Source organism: Esox lucius, chromosome 8 (assembly GCF_011004845.1).
Source record: "Esox lucius isolate fEsoLuc1 chromosome 8, fEsoLuc1.pri, whole genome shotgun sequence".
Taxonomy (NCBI): domain Eukaryota; kingdom Metazoa; phylum Chordata; class Actinopteri; order Esociformes; family Esocidae; genus Esox; species Esox lucius.
In genome coordinates this window covers 3,177,805-3,199,878 of record NC_047576.1, presented here as the reverse complement: position 1 = coordinate 3,199,878, position 22,074 = coordinate 3,177,805, and the positions used below count along the sequence as shown (strand labels likewise).

The 22,074-nt window shown below is 39.9% G+C and overlaps 2 protein-coding genes across 3 annotated transcripts; one reads left to right on the top strand and one right to left on the bottom strand.

Annotated features, from left to right (window-relative positions):
- The first annotated feature begins 178 nt into the window (after nucleotides 1-178).
- Nucleotides 179-16,183, top strand: rab3ab (RAB3A, member RAS oncogene family, b). 2 transcript variants are annotated; one of them, XM_010897511.5, is made up of 5 exons: nucleotides 179-263; nucleotides 7,660-7,884; nucleotides 9,057-9,175; nucleotides 9,812-9,936; nucleotides 12,160-16,183. In XM_010897511.5, the coding sequence occupies exons 2-5, from the start codon at nucleotides 7,660-7,662 to the stop codon at nucleotides 12,348-12,350; spliced, it is 660 nt and encodes a 219-aa protein (XP_010895813.3). In that variant the 5' UTR covers nucleotides 179-263; the 3' UTR covers nucleotides 12,351-16,183. The 2 variants fall into 2 exon arrangements, with proteins under 2 accessions (XP_010895813.3, XP_028977347.1); XM_029121514.2 differs by lacking the exon at nucleotides 179-263 and adding an exon at nucleotides 6,951-7,202.
- Nucleotides 16,184-17,434: 1,251 nt separating this feature from the next.
- LOC105026205 (transcription factor jun-D) lies at nucleotides 17,435-20,723 on the bottom strand. Its single transcript, XM_020049214.3, has one exon. It carries the CDS (start codon nucleotides 20,099-20,101, stop codon nucleotides 19,280-19,282), a length of 822 nt encoding a protein of 273 aa, XP_019904773.2. The 5' UTR covers nucleotides 20,102-20,723; the 3' UTR covers nucleotides 17,435-19,279.
- Between the last annotated feature and the right edge of the window lie 1,351 nt (nucleotides 20,724-22,074).

Genomic DNA, 22,074 nt, shown 5'->3' with positions numbered 1-22,074 from the left:
AAACTCTTAGAAATCAATTATAGAGAAGCTGAAGGTAGGGGGATAAATAATAAATACCTCTTGGTTCATCGCATGTTGAATATTTAAGGACGTTTCTGTGAGCGTGGCCTAGGATTAGTGGCTTGAAATTTCAATCAAACGATACCAACGTCGTGGCCCGCCCACCCTGGTCGTCAACTGTCAATCAAATGACGTTGGTGTTTCTGCAGATGCGAAACGCGGTGGTGCATCGGTGTAGTAGGGGCTAAAACAAACATTTAAAGGTATGTAAATTACGTTTTTCTTCACCTAGTTAATGGCCTAGTTAGTGTAGATATACATTTGTTGGGGATGTTATATGGTAATGCGGCAACATATAAAATAAATGAGGAAAAACAATAACCTTCATTTGACATAAGATGCTTGCTTAAGAGAGAAATATAATTGCGGTACTACTGTACATGCATAAAATATTTCATTAGGGTTGCTTAGAAGTAAACCTTAATATTTGAAATGTCAAACCTCGAATAACCACAGCATCAATGGAGCAAAATAACCTGTCGAAATTCCTTAAATAGGCCAGCGGTTATCTAGCCTATCTGGTTCGCGCGTGATATATCTGTATCCCAAATTTGTAGCGTGAGAGAATTCTTACATTAAGGAAACATTGTATAATGCATGTGAATTTGACAGGCCTTTTGGGGTATCCACTGCGCTGTGAATACCCTCCACTGGTGTTCATCTTGATTTGGTCTTAACAGGCTGAAAAGTAGCCGGTCTGGCTATTTATATCCGTTTGGTCATTGTAAAACCACGGCTTTGATAGCACACACTACCATGATCATGATGTGTGCCTGATCTTGGGATCTTTTTTTAATATACATGTAGAGCCAGAGGACCCCGCAGTAACCCTACCCGCAGGGTTATGTTTACCGGTTCCCCAATATGAAAAATGCTTAGTTAAGGGTAAATCTTAAATTTGGGGTTAGTGTAAGAATTTGGGTTTATTAATCTTTCGGTTCACTAGGTGTTAGGTTGGGTTATGCTTTAAGGTTTGGTTAGGTTATTGAATTTAGGGCATAGAGCGAATAGGGCATACTTTTCCTGGTCCCCACAAAGATGGAAAAACAACGTGTTTAGGACCATATCAGAAAGGGGCGGTCTGGGTATTTGTGTGATAGGCTACCAGTCAACATTCAGCATTCAAACCGTCCAGTCTGTAATGTATATTTTCCCATTGCATTTTTTGATGAATCTACATTGTTTCATCAATTGTCAGTCTTTACAAGAAATGCAGGTTATAGTTAATTTGACAGCTAACAAAAAAAACAGATTGAGTGAGTTCAGCATTTTTGCCTGTTTGATTGGGACCATTTTAAATACTCATAATTTGAAAGCAGGAAAGTAGATAAACTATACTACAGTATATTTATACATATATAATATATCACTAAAGTGAGTACACCCTTCACATTTTTGCAAATATTTAATTATATCAAATTACACTTTGCTATAATGTAAAGTTGTGAGTGTACAGCTTGTATAACAGTGTAAATTTGCTGTCCCCTCAAAATTACTCAAACACAGCCATTAATGTCTAAACTGCTGGCAACAAAATTGAGTACACCCCTAAGTGAAAATGTCAAAATTGGGCCCAATTAGCCATTTTCCCTCCCCAGTGTCATGTGACTCGTTAGTGTTATAAGGTCTCAGGTGTGAATGGGGAGCAGGTGTGTTATATTTGGTGTTATCGCTCTCACACTCCCTGATACTGGTCACTGAAAGTTCAACATGGCACCTCATGGCAAAGAACTCTCTGAGGATCTGAAAAAAGAATTGTTGCTCTACATAAAGATGGCCTAGGCTATAAGAAGATTGCCAAGACCCTGAAACTGAGCTGCAGCACGGTGGCCAAGACCATACAGCGGTTTAACAGGACAGGTTCCACCCAGAACAGGTCTCGCCATGGTCGACCAAAGAAGTTGAGTGCACATGCTCAGCGTCATATCCAGAGGTTGTCTTTGGGAAATAGATGTATGAGTGCTGCCAGTATTGCTGGTTGAAGTCTTGGGGCGTCAGCCTGTCAGTGCTCAGACCATAACGTGGCTGTCGTCCCAGAAGGAACTAAAGATGTTGCACAAGAAAGCCCGCAAGCAGTTTGCTGAAGACCAGCAGACTAAGGACATGGATTACTGGAACCATGTCCTGTGGACTGATGAGACCAAGATAGACTTATTTGGTTCAGATGGTGTCAAGTGTGTGTGGGGGCAACCAGGTGAGGAGTACAAAGACTCCTGTGTCTTGCATATTACAAAGACAGGTGTGTCTTGCCTACAGTCAAGCATGGTGGTGGGAGTGTCATGGTCTGGGGCTGCATGAGTGTTGCCGGCACTGGGGAGCTACAGTTCATTGAGGGAACCATGAATGCTAACATGTACTGTGAAATACTGAAGCAGAGCATGATCCCCTCCCTTCGGAGACTGGGCCGCAGGGCAGTATTCCAACATAACGACCCCAAACACACCTCCAAGATGACCACTGCCTTGCTAAAGAAGCTGAGGGTAAAGGTGATGGACTGGCCAAGCATGTCTCCAGACCTAAACCCTATTGAGCATCTGTGGGGCATCCTCAAATGGAAGGTGGAGGAGCGCAAGGTCTCTAACATCCACCAGCTCCCTGATGTCATCACGGAGGAGTGGAAGAGGACTCCAGTGGCAACCTGTGAGGCTCTGGTGAACTCCATGCCCAAGAGGGTTAAGGCAGTGCTGGAATGGTGGCCACAAAAAATATTGACACTTTGGGCACAATTTGGACATTTTTAATTAGGGGTGTAATTTCACATTAATGGCTGTGTGTTGTGTTATTTTGAGGGGACCGCAAATTTACACGGTTATACAAGCTGTACACTCACTACTTTACATTGTAGCAAAGTGTCATTTCTTCAGTGTTGTCACATGAAAATATATAATTAAATATTAGATAAAATGTGAAGGATGTACTCACTTTTTTGAGATTATATATATATATATATATATATGAAGGAAACTGTGAGCTGTTGGACTTAGCTGCTAGGTCTACTGTACAGATTGACTGACACATATGATGGTAAATATTGTTGTAAATATGTTAGTTATGATGGATTTGTTCCCATTGCTTTATTCCCATGGTAATGTTAGTTATGATGGATTTATTCCCATGGCAATGTTAGTCATGATGGATTTATTCCCATGGCAATGTTAGTCATGATGCATTTATTCCCATGGCAATGTTAGTTATGATGCATTTATTCCCATTGCGATGTTAGTTATGATGGATTTATTCCCATGGCAATGTTGGTTATTATGGATTTATTCCCATGGCAATGTTAGTTATGATGGATTTATTCCCATTGCGATGTTAGTTATGATGGATTTATTCCCATGGCAATGTTGGTTATTATGGATTTATTCCCATGGCAATGTTAGTTATGATGGATTTATTCCCATGGCAATGTTAGTTATGATGGATTTATTCCCATGGCAATGTTAGTTATGGTGGATTTATTCCCATGGCGATGGTAGTTATGGTGGATTTTTTCCCATGGCAATGTTAGTTATGGTGGATTTTTTCCCATGGGAATGTTAGTTATGATGGATTTATTCCCATGGCGATGTTAATCAGGAAAAAATGCATCAGATCGCTGGACCACCAGGTCACCGCATGAAATGTAATTTGACTTGTTTCGGTCTTATATAGGCCCTCTTTTGTTTAATTACTCTTTGTCCAAGACATTTTTTTTTCGGTTACATTAATTCAGTACATCCAGCAGAATTCAGGGAGCTGTCTAGGAAATGCCTGCCTGCTAAGCATATTGTTTGTGGAGATTGCCTTCTCTTTTTGATCAATACATTGATGGATTACTGGGCAAAGTCACTTCACAGCAGATAACCTTTTACTGTTCTGTGCAGCTCACAGGTCAGGGCAGTAGTAACTGGAGTTCTGTACAGCTCACAGGTCAGGGCAGTAGTAACTGGAGTTCTGTACACCTCACAGGTCAGGACGGTAGTAACTGGAGTTCTGTACACCTCACAGGTTGTATTTTTTAGGGGCAATCTTTTGAATTACAGTAATATTTTCAGACACTAAATCTTCCGCTAAGGACATCTGTTGTGTTTTGCTAACTATGAGACCAAAAAACTATCTACATTGGGTCATCTGGGGATGGGTTTATGCTTAAAGCACAATGGCTTTGTAAATATACAGTATATTCAAGTATATCACTCGTATGAAAGCAAAGGATTTCATGAGGGGTTATAAATATCATGCACATTCTAGCGTCCTAAAGCTGTAAGTGGATAATTTACAACATGACATTACAGAGGCCTCATACCAAGCAAGGAAGCTGCAGGTACTATCATTGCCGACCTCTCCTAAAAAAACTGTCCAGCAGGGGGACACCAGTGGGGCTTTCGTCGTCCGTGCTGTGGCCCTCAGCAACCTGCCATCTGTCCCACAGAGACCGATCAGCCTGTTCTCACCACATCAAGCCACCTCCGAACGGTGGACCAAATAGCTGTGGTGAATCCATGTCATTCACTCACTGCTGCCACAACATTATCTTAAGAGCTCACCGCCCCTTGTATATTTTCCTACGTCCGCAGCGCATAGATAAAATGCTTTGTTCCTATAATTGTCTGCCACCGTCAGCGCTGTTACACCCAGGAGAGTTCTGAGTGTGTTCAGTTGGCAATTAAAATGTATTCTGATTCTTGTGCTGGCGAGAGAAGAGATACTCTCCGTTGACTAACCTTTGTAAATACACAGAAATATTCTTATTTGAATGTTATTTTAAAAAAAACTAATCCGAACGATACTCATGAGCGCAGACTGTGCGTGACTGAAATGATTCCCTCAGAGACGCCCGGGAACAGCACCCATGTACTGTATAGTGCTGTACACGTTGCAGATTCTTTTGACGTTTACTTCAGCACCCGTGGCAAACTGTCCTTTTTTCCCCTCATTAACTTGCCTCATAAACCACGGTGCTTTCATAAGGTCTGACTTTCTGGGATTATCAAGGACTAAATGGGGATGAACAAACTTCCAGTGGGAACCCATAGTCTGGCATCAGCCATCTGTTAAGGTGTCAAGCTCTTTAATTTAAAAGAAACTAAACACAGGTGACACAGATACTCCACTTCCTTTCCTCTTTCGGTTGACATGTACATGGTATATGGTATTAGCTGGATTTATTTTGAGCCTATGTCTATCATGAAACTCCCAGTCCTTATGACTCAAGGTCTTTTTATTCCAAGTTGTGTGATTGGTTGTCCTGACCAGCGGAACTTGTACTTGGAAGTCCAGCAGCTTCACGTCGTGTCATGATCTTGCAATATGCATATTTTTGTCAGTTAATTAGAATGGTGTTTTTTTAAATTTCATTTCGACTCATTGCTCAAGGGTGGCTTCAATAATGACATTTGATTGCATACCACAATAAAGCTCATCCAGCAAATACGGTCAGGTCTGGGGACATTATCATCTCAACCGTAATGTTGTGGATACTAGTGATCAGTCTTACCAGAGTTCAAAACATGTTATTTGAAACCAACAGTAATCCAGCGAGTTAGGCTGTGGCTAGTGGCTATCCATCATCAGAGGAAGCACAGAGGAACCTTAGTCATCATGACTATAGGGAGACACATTATAACATACTTAGTACTTTGCTCTGATATGTCATGGATAAACTTTGATCAAAACCTACATGCTTTGAGGCCATTTGTAATTCATTTTGTATCCTCCGTTTTGTCAGTTGATTGAGCTTGGATCATCTGTTTGTACGTACACATGTGGGTGTGTGTGTGTACAGTACCAGTCAAACGTTTGGACACAGCTACTCATTCAAGGTTAATTCCTTTTATTTTCCATTTTGTAGAATAATGCTGGTCTTTTGCATACCAACCCTACCTTTTCACAACACAACTGACTGGCTCAAAGGGATTAAGAAGTAAATCAATTCCACAAATGAACTATTAGCAAGGCATTGAAATTTATTCCAGGTGACTACTTCATGAAGCTGGTTGAAAGAATGAAAAAGAGTGTGCAAAGCTGTCATCAAGGCAAAGGGTGGCTACTTTGAAGAGTCTACAGTATGAAATGTATTTTGATCTGTTTAACAGTTCTGGTGGCTGCATGATTCCATATGTTATTTCATAGTTGGAATGTCATCACTTTTGTTCTATAATGTGGAGAACAGTAAAAATACCCCTGAGTGAGTAGTTGTCCCAACGTTTGACTGGTACTGTATGGTACAAACTCTTTTTTCTTCTAATTTGTATGTTATGCTACAAATGAATGTATAACATAACACGTTTTGTTATGCAACAAATACATTTATAACATTACACGTTTGTTATGCTACAAACAGATAGAGAGACTGGCAAGATAGTTTAATATCTGGGTAATATCTCAGGCACTCTGAAGAATTTGGTAGAACATTTAATGCAAATGTCTTCTCATCATTTATGCTTGTATTAATGCTAGTAGTATAGTAAAAATTGTCCATATGGCCCCATTAAGATCCCGGAGTGCCTCTTTAAGACAAGTGAACTCGTGTTTTATGCAAACCGATCAGTCAAAGAATTTATTATGCTGTTTCCCGGGGCCTGTCTAGTTTACGATTCATCTCTGGGTGTCTGAGTGTTCTGACCTGGCTAAGTAGAGAGAGCACTCTAAAACTAGACAGCCCCTTCAAACCTGACGGGTTGAACTGTAGTCACTGTTCCCATGAAGTGTGTATATATGATCTTTGCCACAAGTTTGTCCAGAATAGCTTTCTGCTTGGATACGATCAATCACAGAGATATAGAAGTGTTCCACCACAGGGGATGTGACAGTTCAAGTGACAAAGCAGTCAATCTGTTTGACCCCGTCACATTCACTGGAAGTCATTCGTGTTGTATTTAACAAAGACTGCTCTATCTTTCAAAATACACTGCTGAGCGCAAGCCAACTACAGTATGGCCCCATCTCCTGAGAAACAAGCTAGAATGGTGTAGTTAAGGATGTGTTGTTGAGAATTGTTTTCTTCTCTGAGAACCTTTGAAGTGCCAGAGAAGCCGTCACTGGACTATTTCTTCGGCGAGGAGAATATCTTGTGACTTTGAAGGGGACCTGATTAAGTGTTCCTTTATGCCTGTTTCTTCTGCCTGTGGATTATTTATGACCACCACTCCTCAGCCTTTGTGAGCGCTAATGAATGGCTCTTGGTGATGGATGAGTTTTCTCCCTTTTTATACTAGTGGTGTTTGGCTGGAGGCTGATGTGGAATTTGTCACTTTAGATTAAGTGTAGTTTGTCTGAAGTTCCGTGATGGCCTCCAGTGCTAGGTGTGCTTTTCGATAGGTCTTTTTTGGAAAACTATGTAATAATAGTGATATTGTAATGCTGATGTGTAGCACACTCAGTGAGGGCATTCTGCTTGTAATGCCAAAGTCCTGGGTTTGAATCCTCTCTGGGTAAAGTATTGAAAAAAATGTACTCGCTAAGTTGCTCTGAGTGTCCACTGAATTACTTAAATGTTGCTGTAGTACTGCTCTATTACTTCCCAAGGATCCTGATCAAAACAATTATTCATGATATTTCACAAGTTCAACGGAGAATGTCAGTCAGGTGAGAAAAACTCTTTCTTCGCCCTGTCAGATGGCTTCAGCTACAGCTACTTATGGACAGAAGGAGTCCTCAGACCAGAACTTTGACTACATGTTCAAGATCCTCATCATTGGAAACAGCAGTGTGGGCAAGACCAGCTTCCTGTTTCGCTACGCGGACGACTCCTTCACACCGGCCTTTGTCAGCACGGTGGGAATCGACTTCAAGGTGAAGACCATCTACAGGAACGACAAGAGGATCAAACTACAGATCTGGGTGAGAGTTCTGTCCCTGTACGGTTGATCCTATCAGACCAGCATCACGTTGGTAACAGTAACAAAAAACATATGGTCAGGTCACAGAGGCAATGATATCACTAGATGTGATAAGTTCCACAGATCCCAGGCTTTTACACAGTACTTTCTGAGAGACGTGTCGATGAAGGACGTTGTTATCAGTTTTTGAACTCTGTGTTCAATCTGGGCATGTACAGTACGTATCGAGTGTGTCAAGCAAAGGCTTGTTTTGTTTTCAGGATTTCCCAGGCCACAGTCTTTGAAGAGAGAGGCCGCTGGCCAATCAAAACGCAGTGGACGGTGATTCTGAATGTGCCCACATCCTTGTCACAGTACAGTACTTATAACACACTCAAGAGTACAACGTTTAAAAATACAAATAAAAACTAAATAAAAAAAGATGGCAATGCAGGTTCTATTCAAACATGATCTAAAACGTTAACATAAACACATTTGTTCTATAAACTGTACACATTTTGCCCTGTTTATGTGTGTATTCAGAGTCCACACACATGCTAGGCCTTGCTCATGAATAAAGCAGGAATGTGCCTACAATAACAGAAAAGCTACAGCCTATCCGCAACCTTGAAGATAGGACAGCAGAGTCTCTCACCACACCACTGCCTTTGTGAGATAATGCTTGCGATTGTCATGGGTGTTTTTTCTTTTCCTTCTAGCACAGTCTTTGCTGATAGCTGCTCCATAGAGCCGGTTGTCTTTCCTGCTGCTGCTCAGTGCAATTGTCACACCCACCTATCTGAAGATGAATGCAACTACTGTAATTTTCTCACGATGGACGCGTCTGGGAAATGATTAAAATGTTAATGTCAGATGTGCTGGGATCGGGGATGGTTTTGCTCCACCGCTCAGAGATGGAGTGTTGAGTATCAGGGAGGCCTAATTCGCCGAGCGTTCATTAGAGCTGAGGCCGTTACTCAATCTGCACCCCACCCCCACCCACCCACCATCCACTGTGCAAGGGCCAAGGAAAGGGGGCAGATGTTGGCAAGTCATGGGGGGGGGGGGGGGGGGAGTCACTGACGTTACGTGCCGTCGTCACCCGTGTGTCTCTTATAATGGTTTGTTTTTTGCCGATTCGGTGGCCATTTAGCCGCATCGCTTGTCGTAAACACACCTGCGTGTCTCCCCCAGGACACGGCGGGGCAGGAGAGGTATCGCACCATCACCACCGCTTACTACCGAGGAGCCATGGGCTTCATCCTCATGTACGACATCACCAATGAGGAGTCGTTCAACGCCGTGCAGGACTGGTGAGTGGTTGCCCGGCAATGTGGTCACATGGCCTAGTGGTTGGCAAAATAGAGCAGTGCTCCTTGATACGGTGCAGGCCTGACTGAAGGAGTTCCAACTGGGGTCAAACTTTGTTGACCTTGTCTTCCTAAAGACAGATGTAGGGATTGGACAAAGGTTTGTTGTCTGAAGAGAGACAACGATCTTGTTCCAGATAGTTTAAGATTCTGGAATGTAACAGGGAATGTATTGAAACATAGCAGACATTCCTAATCTCTTGTCCTCATTCCAGTGCAAACTTACACAATAACTCACCTTAACTCAAAATGCAGTTTTTGCCATGGGAAGCATTCAAACCTTGTTTGCTCTGCATTGGACCAAATTTCTGTTTCTGAGCGGTTGCTAAAACTGAAAGAGAAATGCACTCTGCGATCCGTTTGACCTCAGTATGGTTAATGAAATGGAAACACTTCAACCTTTGACCTCAGTGTGGTTAATTAAATGGAAACGCCTCAACCTTTGACCTCAATGTGGTTAATTAAATGGAAACACCTCAACCTTTGGGTCTTCATCGGGTCCCTTTGACCTCAAGCACCTGCTCAAATCACTGAAATAGTTTCCAATATTGACCGACCCATTAATTATTCCTGCCGCAGGTCGACTCAGATCAAGACATATTCCTGGGACAATGCCCAGGTCCTGCTGGTGGGTAACAAATGTGACATGGAGGACGAGAGGATGGTGGCAGGGGACCGGGGCAGGCAGCTCTCTGAACACCTGGGTGAGTTTGCGCCACATCCCCATGCTCAAAGTTCTCATTGCAAAAACACGACCATGTCTGGTGAATTCAGTAACACTGACAATTTTTGTCAGTGTTTCTTATCTGACAGTTAGTATCTTTGGAGTTGTGGGTTAACCAGTATTATTTGGTTCTAATTGCTTTGTTGATGTTGCTTGTGTGCATTTGATCACGACCGGGAACAGCAGCTGAATGCTTAGGTTACACTGGCGCGGAACATCAGTATTTAAGGTGCTACGTGTTTCCTATCAATACAAATCTGTTCACATGGAGCCAAAATGGATACCCAGTTCTGACCTTTGAAATCAAGTAATGTGAAAAAGTATGTACACCACCTAGAAATATGTCTGGATTTAAATTTTTTTACATATTTGTACTCAGTGGCGTTGTTAAGCGTGGGTGTCCGGGGCTATAGCCGTGGTTCTTTTATGAATAGTCCTGGGTCTCAAAATGAACAAAATAAATAAATAAAATAAGCCCCGAATGTATTGTAATCCTAGCGACGCCTCTGTTTGTACTAATTGATATTTAGGAAGGAACCCTATTTGTGACTAACCTGATTTAACGTTTCATCTAGCTAATTATTAGAATCAGGTGTGCTAAATTTGAGTTGGAGAGAACCTACAGGACAGTGGATCTCCAGGAACAGGGTTGGGCCTCCCTGAGGAAGACTCATTTCACTAATGACACTGAAAGATTATGCTTTGCAATCATGTATTCATCAAAACTCAATAGAAATTCCATTTCATAGTGCGACAAAATACTCCAGCCCTAGCTTAGTCCAGGCTAGTGTTGCCCACTTTGTATGAAATAACTTGTTTTGTAAACCCTCCTCAAATCATGAGCATCAATTCTTCTGAGGGCCTTGATCTTCATATGATGTCTCACTGCTCAACCATGGGGTTACAATCAAACCAGACAGGGTTCCTAATCTTTATGGGAGGTCGGACCCGCCCAAGTTACTCTCCATCTATTTTCAAATTATTTGCACCTGTTTTGCAAAATGTAACAATTTTATGTGGTGGTAATAGTAGAGGAGTACTAACGATTTCTGTATAAGGACATTTTATTTCTGTTTATTTAATTGCATAAATACTTTTAAAGTTTAATTGTTTAGTGTGATTTGTTAAATTGGGTTACTTTCATCTATTAATGTGGTTGGAATTTAAAGACAACTTTCCCGGGGGACCATACTATTTCACATCACTGTAGCATTCAGCTCCAAATAATGAAAGTCTATGATAGTAGAAGCCAATATCAATTAGGCTTATCTTGTATTTCTCTGTAGTTCAGAGAAAGCAGAATCATGTGGTCTACCATGCAGAGGAGATGACAGGATGAAATAGAATGCAGGGGAAGTTGGCTGGATACCTTTCACCTACTCACAATTGTCTTAATTCCCCAGAATATGTTGCATCGTCATTCAATGATTAAAGGCAGTGTGATCTTCAAATTACAGTTTCGTTAGACAGTAGACACCCAAATGAATTATATAGGAAATACAAATATGGTCAATTATATCTACTGGCTATGAACTATTATTTGTGCTGGCAACCGGCGGCAGACTTCAACAGTGGATAATATAAATGGGAGCCTGCTTTTTTTCCCCGGCTAAAGCAGACAAAATTAAACCAATGCTTTCAGCTTACTAATCTGAATATGTGTCACTTTTGCAAGTAGGGATGAGCATTAATTTAAGACAAATAACTTTTGGATTCTGAAGCACAGACATTATGTTTTTAAGACAATGTATTGCAATACCATAGGCATATCTTGGAAACTAGAACAAACAGCCAAATATATGTAACTATATGTCTTTTAAATTTCACACACACTCACTTTGAAATGGGAGTAATATAACACAACTTAACTGATTTGTTATCTAATCATTAATAACTGAGAAGTTGATTACAACGGCAGTATTGGCCCATTATATAAGGTGATTTAATGTTTCCACCAGTGACAATCTTCTTCTGAGTGTCAGCAACAGGAAATAAAACCCAGCATATTGTTTCAGCGCAGCGTTGTGGGAAAGAGGCGACGGCAGGCATGAAGCTGCTTTTATTGATTACAACAAGGTTGCGACCTCTCTGTTTCAGCATGGTTAGCTCGGAAACCTTACCTTCAGGAAACAAAATGACCGATTACATCAAGTTAGCTTGGCAAACTCCCTCCAAAACATTATGATCCAACACACTGTTTCAGGGTTCGAGTTCTTTGAGGCCAGTGCCAAGGACAACATAAATGTGAAGCAGACGTTCGAGCGGCTGGTGGATATTATTTGTGAAAAGATGTCCGAGAGCTTGGACGCCGCTGACCCTGCCGTCACTGGAGCCAAACAAGGGCCTCAGCTGACCGAACAGCCCACACCCCCCCACCAGGACTGTGCATGCTAAAGCTTGGCGAACCCCACCTCATCCCACCGTCAACCCATTATCAGGTCCCTTCACCAACCCAACGCTAGCCCTTCCTTCCCGATGCCCCTATTAGTCCACATGAGTGATACTCACTCTGGTCCTCCCTTGACCATCCTTTCTTCTGCTCCTCTTACTTGGGTCCTCTCTGTGGTCTTAAAGTATGGACCTGAAGCTCTCTATCCATCGTGTAGCTTTTTCTCCTCTCAAACAAATGCTTTCCGGATGTCAGCCTTTGTTGGGGTCTGATGGAAATCAGCCATTTCATTATGTTTTCCCAATAAGAAGTCAGTCATTTGAAAAGAGATTGCTGATATTGAAGCCTAGTAGTACATATATGCTGGTCCTTCCTCTCTTTGTGAAATACTGCATAAGTAAACGTTTGATTTACATCAGTAATTGGTTTAACATAATTCCTCATTACAATCTAGTATTTCTGTCCAATCTTTACCATATATTTGTACCTTTTTCTTTGTTAGATCATTTCATGCATAACAACAAAAAAGCAAGGAATATGCAAACAAAATTGATTAATCTAAAGAACCCAGAAGAGATGGATCTTTATTTATTACGTGTTTTAAATGTGTATGTAAATAATAGTAATAATAATAATAAGTATATGATGTCCAAGTTACACATTTCAAAAAAATAGATTTTTTTGTAAGTATAAAGATCTACAGAGAGATATATGAAAGATCTCTGTTGTAGATTTTCTATAAATTAATGTGCAGTATTGTGCATAACTTTTAGGCACCTTGAAGTCAAACTAAGGACATTAATTTGGGTAGTAAGTATTTTTATTAAAAATAATAATAATATATATACATGAATATAAATATAAATTATATATATATACACACAAATAAACACAATCCAAATAAATTACTTTTGTTCGACCTTCCAGGTGCCTAAGGCGTTCAGTACGGTTTGTGTAATGTTACTGTCATCCTCATTTGGACGTGTTATTTACTTGGATTCCCTTTAGCTTTTGCCAAAGCATCAGCGACTCTTCCTGGGGTGCATATAAAACATGACAAGTAAAGCACTTTCAAGTAAACAAAATACAATTAAAGAAATGCAACAGTATAAAGAAAACAAACAATACAACTGGGTTGTGTGTGTGTGTGTATGTGTGTGTTAGAGTGTGTTTTTCTTTGTATTTTCTATGTCTGTGTATGCATATTAGCAGCAGTCCCTGTTGTTCCATGACATGTTGTTTTATATGTTCTGTTTTTCTTGGGTATTAAGGGACAGTTAACACAAACTATAGTAATATATTGATTGTCTTACCCTGTAAAAGGTCTATGGACCCGGTGTAACTGAAGTCCATGCTTTGATTTAATTCCCCTGGCAATGTTACAGCTTTTGGAGCAAAAATCCCATTTTAATCTTGGAACCAATGTTATAATATTTGACCAAATCTTCCAAAGGGATTTAAAGTTGTGCAGCATACCAAAATCACATAGCTGATTTCCTCATAAGCCATAAAAAACATTAAGATGGGTCCAATTACTTAATTTGATAAAGGTTTTAGCATTTGTCGACAGTCTTGCCATGGAAAATGTGCCAAAACATAGATTGTGGTCATACCTTGTACACAGGTTACAGGGTAAGGAAACCAATATGTCTTCTTTTAATCAATATTTCATCTTTTAACTATCCTTTGTAGATATAAGGACATTCCCATGCAATCATGACTCTGTATAACACTATCATGAAACAGAATTTTATTTTTTGGACACAGGGACTGAATGTCTTGGCTTTTTCTACCCCTCAGATACGCAAATACACTTAGCAACATTAATGCTAATTTGCAGGGACAGAGGGTGAAGCCACGGAATCATAGCATAGCTGCAGCATATTAGCTCAGCTCAATGTTTACACCCATTTCAATTGTAATTTGTAGTTTTTTTTTAATAATTAACTGCACTGTGCATGCTATTTTAAGAGGTGGTATTTGGCAACGAATAAATTGAAAAAGAATTGACTGCTCATTTGAGATAAAAAAAAATATCAATCATACCATCAAAAATCCTGTACAATAACATCAGTAATCAAACAACATTTTTGATCAGGTTGGCTTTTTTTGTTGTCAAAGGCTGTTTTTGTACCACAGCCTATAAAACTGTTGAATGCTTAATGCAATTACGGCTAACAATCTAGTCTGTAACAAAACAGACACGAACAATATTGGAATGGACATTAAACATCAAATGTACAGACTAAATTGCTAACTATATTACCTTATATATTTCAATGATGGCTTTTATTTTGAAAACGAAATTCTCAGTTAGCGCTGCCAGCATAATATCCTGCTGCTAGAAGAACAGTAATGAAGCCTTGTATGGCCATCACTAGTTAGCAGTGAGTGTGTTATTTCAACAATTTGCTAAAGCATGTGTAAATTTGAAATGCTGAACTCTTTTGGGACTAATTGAGAATAGTTTTGTCAGCTGTTTCATTTAGCACAAAACACAAGTGAACCTTTGTCTTTGAATTGACATTCAGTCTCATTCCAGGCAAGCTTCCATCTTAAGGAATTTAAATCTTACTAATTGTATGTGATTGAAACCAGCATCTCCCTTAAATGTTTAAATATTTTCCTATATTGTTGTTGATCAGTGGTTGGCCTATACTAGAACAGATGAGCGCAAAAAAACTAATAGATCAGTCTTTTAAGCATCCTCAATTGTTGAAATTGGTGAGTTGTGTCTCACGATAAAGATAATTGTTTAACAAGAACAAAAATACAAAAGCAGTACCAACAACATTTAATCAGCTTGAATTCGAGTACCTTGCGATCGAGCACACATTTACAACATTATCTTCTTCGCTTATACTATGACTATTAAGTTTGCCATCTCAGTAGGATCCAGATGCAGTCATTTTCTTCTCCAAAGCTGTCTTCCTTCCTGTGAAACAAACTGTTAAAACATTTTAGTCATATTTTTCATGTGTGTATTGTGTTGTGTTTACTCCAGGCTGGCAAAAAAGAAAGGAAAAAAAAGTCTGCATTTGTCTTAGGCCTGCTTGTGAATGAAAATGTCCCTTTCTTTAACATGAAGCAATATGCCGTACAACTTAACAACACATCAAACATAGTAGAGGTTTGCTGACAGTGAATCTGCTATTAGCACACATTATCATCATTTGTGTCTTGTTTTTTTCCTTTTAGGATATCTACGTAAACAAAAAAGTATGGAAACACACAGGTTTTAGAATTTTCCATGTTGGCGATTAATATATGTGTAATTCTTAGGTTAATTGTCAAAGTGTGTTGGGTCGTTTTTGTTGCTGCTAATTTGGTTGGAATTGAATCTAAGCCGTAAATATTAAAAGGGTCAATAATCATGTTAAACTGACCTTTTAGGATACATAAATGAATATAATAAAGGTTCAGCAGAGAAATAAACATTGGCCTTGACTACACGTGTTGAAATGTGTCACGAGTATCGTTGAACTGAAGATTTTTTATTTTGTTGTGAATGAGACCTTTTTTCCAAGTCAAACCTTGATTTGCCAGGTAGCTATGGCACTGTTAATTTTTCAAAGACCCAAAGTGTTGCTTGTTTTGGGAATTCATTTTATTTGTTGTTTTTTAAATTGTGCATCCACTGAACACTGTTCTGTAAAGTACCATTGACTTGATTTTTACTTTTTTTCTATTGTGGGATTACAACAGTTATTATATTATGTAGTCCTCTAATAACAGTAAGGGAGTATGGTGGCAAAATGTTACAACATCAACATTATAGAATCTGCTGTATATGTTGTGGAATTAAATGACAAAAATAAAAGTTTGTGCTGTTACAGTATTGCAGTTCTTTATAATTATTTAATTAACCACATACTTGTGCATCTTACATAAAAATACAACTGCATACACACATTCATAGGTGTCAGGGGTGTCATTGTTGTCCTCAATGGCTGGCCTGATTTGTATTACAATCCAGGCCCTCTATTTACACCACTGTGCACACTTCTATTTACACCACTGTGCACACTTCTATTTACACCACTGTCCACACTTCTATTTACACCACTGTGCACACTTCTATTTACACCACTGTGCACACTTCTATTTACACCACTGTCCACACTTCTATTTACACCACTGTGCACACTTCTATTTACACCACTGTCCACACTTCTATTTACACCACTGTGCACACTTCTATTTACACCACTGTCCACACTTCTATTTATACCACTGTCCACACTTCTATATACACCACTGTCCACACTTCTATTTACACCACTGTCCACACTTCTATTTATACCACTGTCCACACTTCTATATACACCACTGTGCACACTTCTATTTACACCACTGTCCACACTTCTATTTACACCACTGTCCACACTTCTATTTATACCACTGTCCACACTTCTATTTACACCACTGTCCACACTTCTATATACACCACTGTGCACACTTCTATTTACACCACTGTCCACACTTCTATTTACACCACTGTCCACACTTCTATTTATACCACTGTCCACACTTCTATATACACCACTGTGCACACTTCTATTTACACCACTGTCCACACTTCTATTTATACCACTGTCCACACTTCTATATACACCACTGTGCACACTTCTATTTACACCACTGTCCACACTTCTATTTACACCACTGTGCACACTTCTATTTATACCACTGTCCACACTTCTATTTACACCACTGTCCACACTTCTATTTACACCACTGTCCACACTTCTATATACACCACTGTCCACACTTCTATTTACACCACTGTCCACACTTCTATTTACACCACTGTCCACACTTCTATTTACACCACTGTCCACACTTCTATTTACATCACTGTGCACACTTCTATTTATACCACTGTCCACACTTCTATTTACACCACTGTCCACACTTCTATTTACACCACTGTCCACACTTCTATTTACATCACTGTGCACACTTCTATTTATACCACTGTCCACACTTCTATATACACCACTGTCCACACTTCTATTTATACCACTGTGCACACATCTATTTGCACCTCTGTGCACACTTAGACCAACAGGCTGTTCTGAGGATAGAAATTAGTATACCATTAATTTATTGTCTGAATATATGTACCATGGTGTGGGACTTTACATGCAGTACTGATTTATTTCATGGGAAAGCATATTACTTTATGTTTTTGGTTGATCTTTTCAGATTAGGGCAATCTTCCCTGACAGCCACGGTAAGGACTCTGACCACATTGTGAAAGAAAGTACTTCATGAAGTTTATGTATTTTAGGGTGACGTGTTACTAAAAGAAAAATATATTTTTAACTTGGCAAAAAAAGTGAGGGTGTTGTGTTCAGTGAAATGTTTAAAAGAAAATAAAGTTTTTTTTATGATCTGTTGTGATAATAGTTTTGCAATAAAAGACCACATACCAGCATAAATAGTACCAAAGCAATAAAAAACTATAATAATGTAAAGCAAGCTAATCTCATCTAGTCTTGCTCACTGGTGTCTATGCTACCATGGGCCAGTTTCGTCAACATAGATTAAGCCTAGTCTAGGACTAAAAGCTCAATGGAGCTTTCAACTGAACTTGATTTTTTTCCTCCTTGACTAGGCTTAATCGGTGTCTGTGAAAGTGGCCCTGTATCTTAAGAGAGGCCTCTGACGCTGCAGTCAAAGCTGCATTCCATTTTGGACACTGGGAAGAGAAGCTAGTCATCATAACACAAATCCAGCAAGCTGGGACCATCTGTTTCATGAGCATATGGCTGTTTATGGGTGCCTATACTGTATATTTATCACCGTTGTAACATTACCTGTGATGCAAATACAAGCCTGATTTATAACAACTATGAGTGCTAACCGAACTTGGGCCTATGAAAATGGTTTCATATGTACACCTGCTAGTTTAGTTGGCCTGACGGGGCGTTTACATTTGTTGATACAACGAGTTCAAGTCAAATGCACAAACTCATCTACTGGATGGCAGTTACAATCTGCCATAGGGCTATGAAATTACACCAGCAGAGGTCACAATTCAGTCAACAGACTTCCTGTCAGAAATGGATACATTTGTATCCAACATGTTGAATCTAAATGCTACAATGTCACAATGGAATCCCACTGCGTCAGCATAGGTCTAACAATGTAGCAAAACATGTACCACAGGACCAAAATACTGTAGTCTGGTGGCTCATACTATATAGTGCTACATAGGCTCATGATTGGGTTTTAATGTTGAGTTGGACCAAAGTTTTAATTTATTTTAATTCCCAAATATGTAACAGGCAATGCCCTACTGCACCCCATCATTTAGCTTCTCATACAAGAACAACCAGTATAAAGGATTGCTCTCACTTGGGGAAAATAGTGCGCAAATTCCAGACAGTGAACCAGCAGAGAGCTAAACATTTGTCTTGTATTCTTAAGCAAGGTTTATTTGATAACAGGAACCAAGTAAAAATAGGAATGTGAAAGTAAATATTCAGTGCAACATAAGATGACAGCTTCACATTGATAAAAGAAAATACTGAAACAGAACACCGCGGAGCACTGAATATAAAATGTCCATATTATCAGCTCATAAGTGCTTGCTTGTAAACGTTAAAAGGCTAAGAAATTACATGCGCCCAATGACACCCTGTAAGGTAACATTCGAGTTTGTCAATATTCTGCCATGCAAATACTTTTTTGAATGTTCAATAAAAAGGATATTATATAATAATACACGGTAAACTGGTTTGGTCCAGTCCTGGGATTTCAGTACACCCTTGATAAATAGTATGTAAACATTGTACAAAAATGAACATTAGCGAAGTTTTCATCCTATAAAGTCGATGGCTCTACACAAACACAATGGTGAAATTTTAGAGCCAACAAGATAACAGTCTACTGAGCTTATTTATGCTGCTTGACCAATGTCCTGCGACTAGTACACTTGAATTTGAGGTGGCAACAACTGACAACCGTTGTTAACATGATTCAAAACCTTTTGTTTTAGCTGAGCCACTTGCTCCCGGAGAACACTTGCCGTTGAGGCTAAGTCATTGTTTTGAGTTTTAAGGGACTTGACTTTGTCTTCCAGTCTAGATATCCTCTCCAGTTTTCTCTTTCGGCACTTGGACGCTGCAATTCTATTCCGCTGCTTTTTCCTTTCTGCCTTAATGCGCTCCTGTGTGTCCATGTTGATTGGAGACAGTGGTGGACTCTCGCCGAAGCTGTGCACGTCAGGAACAGTTTGCGGCTCATCCTTTAAAGATTGCAGCCGTGTTTGCGCTTGTTGCTGCTGTGTTCCACCTAAATGATGAGTGGGTGGAGGTGGAAAGGGAACTGTGTCTGTAGAGTAATTGACAGTGGTTCCCAAAGGCCCATTGCCATAACTGTTCAAGTTCGTATAGACGGGCAAGTCCATGTGTACAGTGACAGGAGCCACGTCGGTGCCTAGGTCCAGACTGTTCGTTTGAGCGCACGTCCCACCGTTAAGCTGATTCTGTTTGTGCAGGTCCTCGAGAGCCTTGACGAATCCCTCGGCAAACTCCTGTTCGTCACTTATCGACTTGGGGTAAAGGAACTGAGAGGTCGGTGTTGTTGTGACCATTCCGTTGGACTGAATTATAAGTCTCTCCAGCTCTGGGGAGGCCAGTTTCAGCAGCCCAAGGTCCGGTGAGTTGAGAATGTTTTCCGCATCGCGGAGATGGGGCTTTAAGTTCGTGGCATCTGCCAAGTTTAAATGTATGTCCTTCTTCATCATATTTCCGTGAGGCTAAATCTTAAAATGACAGTAGCTGTAAAAAATCAGCACACTCTCATGAGAAAGATAGTGGTTCCCATAACTTTTCAGTTGTCGAAACAATGCATATTTTAAGTAAAAACAAAGAAATGCGCTTTAAAGGTATCCCTACCCCTTTCTCCACTTTACGTGTAGTAGACACCTTTTCCTCTAATAATCGAGGACTTCCGTTTTTTCCGTATTAATAAAACCTTGATAGGACACAATCTATGATCAGCCTCCTGCCTCAAACGTTTTTAAAAAATTCTGGTTTCGCCCGCACGCTGCCTCTAGCTTTTCTATCCTCGTATGTTCCATTATGTCACTTCAGAGCTCTCAGATTGGACAGAAATGACGTTTCGTCGTCTTTTATTTGAATAAGGGGACGTCCTAGCAGTATTGCCATGGAGAAGGCGGATAAACTGCAAACAGTGCAGTGCATTGTGGTTTGATGTCATAGCAAACCTTGAATCGAGACGTGGGGGTTGGTTATGTTTTCTTCCCTGTTCTATTGCTTTTGCTTTTTGTACAGTAAAACAACTAATTCTCTCTTAGAAAAATGTTTTTGCACTAAATGCAATTGCAAATCCATCCCCTTTATCTTATCAAAGAATCGTGATGTAAGTAAACAAGCCTCTATGGACTGTATTGCTTTTGCCACTGGCCGTTTGAACAGCTTATTAGCTAGTAATAACAATATCCACTAACTTCCTAGGAATAATCATAAGAACTGAGCCAATGATTGCGAGACTGAAGATTAACTTTTCCATGCCAGAAACAGTCGCAATATAACCGTATACAGTTTCAGTTAAGGCTAACTACTGTATGTTGTAGGCAGCAAATATGTTGGTCTATCCTGACCCAAAACGCATGCACGGATCTGTACTTCGAAAATCCACCAAAAACAGTCGTAATATAACTGCCAGCAAAGTTTTCCTCTATATGGAACAATTCATAATGCGTACTTGGCTTAGTCTGCGAGGAGATACGACCTATAGTTTGCAGGTTTGCTTATCTAACCACTAAGCTTTAACAAGGTAGACTCAGGCAGTCAGTCAGTCACTCAGTAAGAGACATTCGCTCTTCTTGGCCGGCTCCGCTTATGCAGTCCGGCAAAAAAGAACAAAGCAAATGGAGAGCATACTTGGCTATGATTGTTTTTATGATACACTTTAGTAATAAAACAGAATAACACACTATTTTCACTGTAACTGATTAACAAAGATGAGTGTTGTTACAGAGTCAATAGTCCAGTAACTAATTAATATAAAACTGTGTGACACAATGCGTGACAAAGAAGACATTCAGTCATTGTTAAAAGGCGTACAGGGGAGACATCTATCACATATTGGTCCTAGAGTCCCCAGTTACATGTTAAGAGCTGGATGAGCAAGAATGCCTCTATCACAAACACACACAAAACAATGAATATCCCCTACCTCTTAATCAGCTTTGCCTGTGTCATCCTGTCTATGTGCAGTATGACTAGTTCATGGTCCCAGGGTGTAGTGGGGATACACAGTTCTTGCTTGGTTATGGACAGTCCAGTATGAGCCAAATAACCTGTAAGTACACCAACTTAATCTATATTTAACCCCACTCAATTCAGCCACTGAAACAAATATTTATGCAGGCTGACTCCTCTTTAATACAATTGCAGATTTATGGAAGAGCTACAAGGTTGATTGGAATATGGTCCCCTGATGTCAAGACCGCAGACTCAGGTCCCATGCTGTTTTTACTTAATCTAAAACGAACTATCGTTTAAGTCTTGGATAAAATAGACTCGGAACAAGCTACTCTTATTCAGTAGAATATCAGACCCATGTGTACAAAGTCAGTATAGGAAGGCCTAGACTTTCTGTAGTTATTCTATAAATATGGTGATATTACAAGAACATATTGTTTTAACACCTAGAAGCGATAGGAAAACCACAAAAGCACTTCCTCCTAAT

What these genes read in the sequence shown, in the direction of transcription:
- LOC105026205 (XM_020049214.3), bottom strand. Translation starts at nt 20,101, where the DNA reads ATGATGAAGAAGGACATACATTTAAACTTGGCAGATGCCACGAACTTA.
- rab3ab (XM_010897511.5), top strand. Translation starts at nt 7,660, where the DNA reads ATGGCTTCAGCTACAGCTACTTATGGACAGAAGGAGTCCTCAGACCAG. An exon ending in GGATCAAACTACAGATCTGG is followed by an intron (nt 7,885 to 9,056) that starts GTGAGAGTTCTG and finishes TGTCTCCCCCAG; the next exon opens with GACACGGCGGGGCAGGAGAG. An exon ending in GCAGCTCTCTGAACACCTGG is followed by an intron (nt 9,937 to 12,159) that starts GTGAGTTTGCGC and finishes ACACTGTTTCAG; the next exon opens with GGTTCGAGTTCTTTGAGGCC.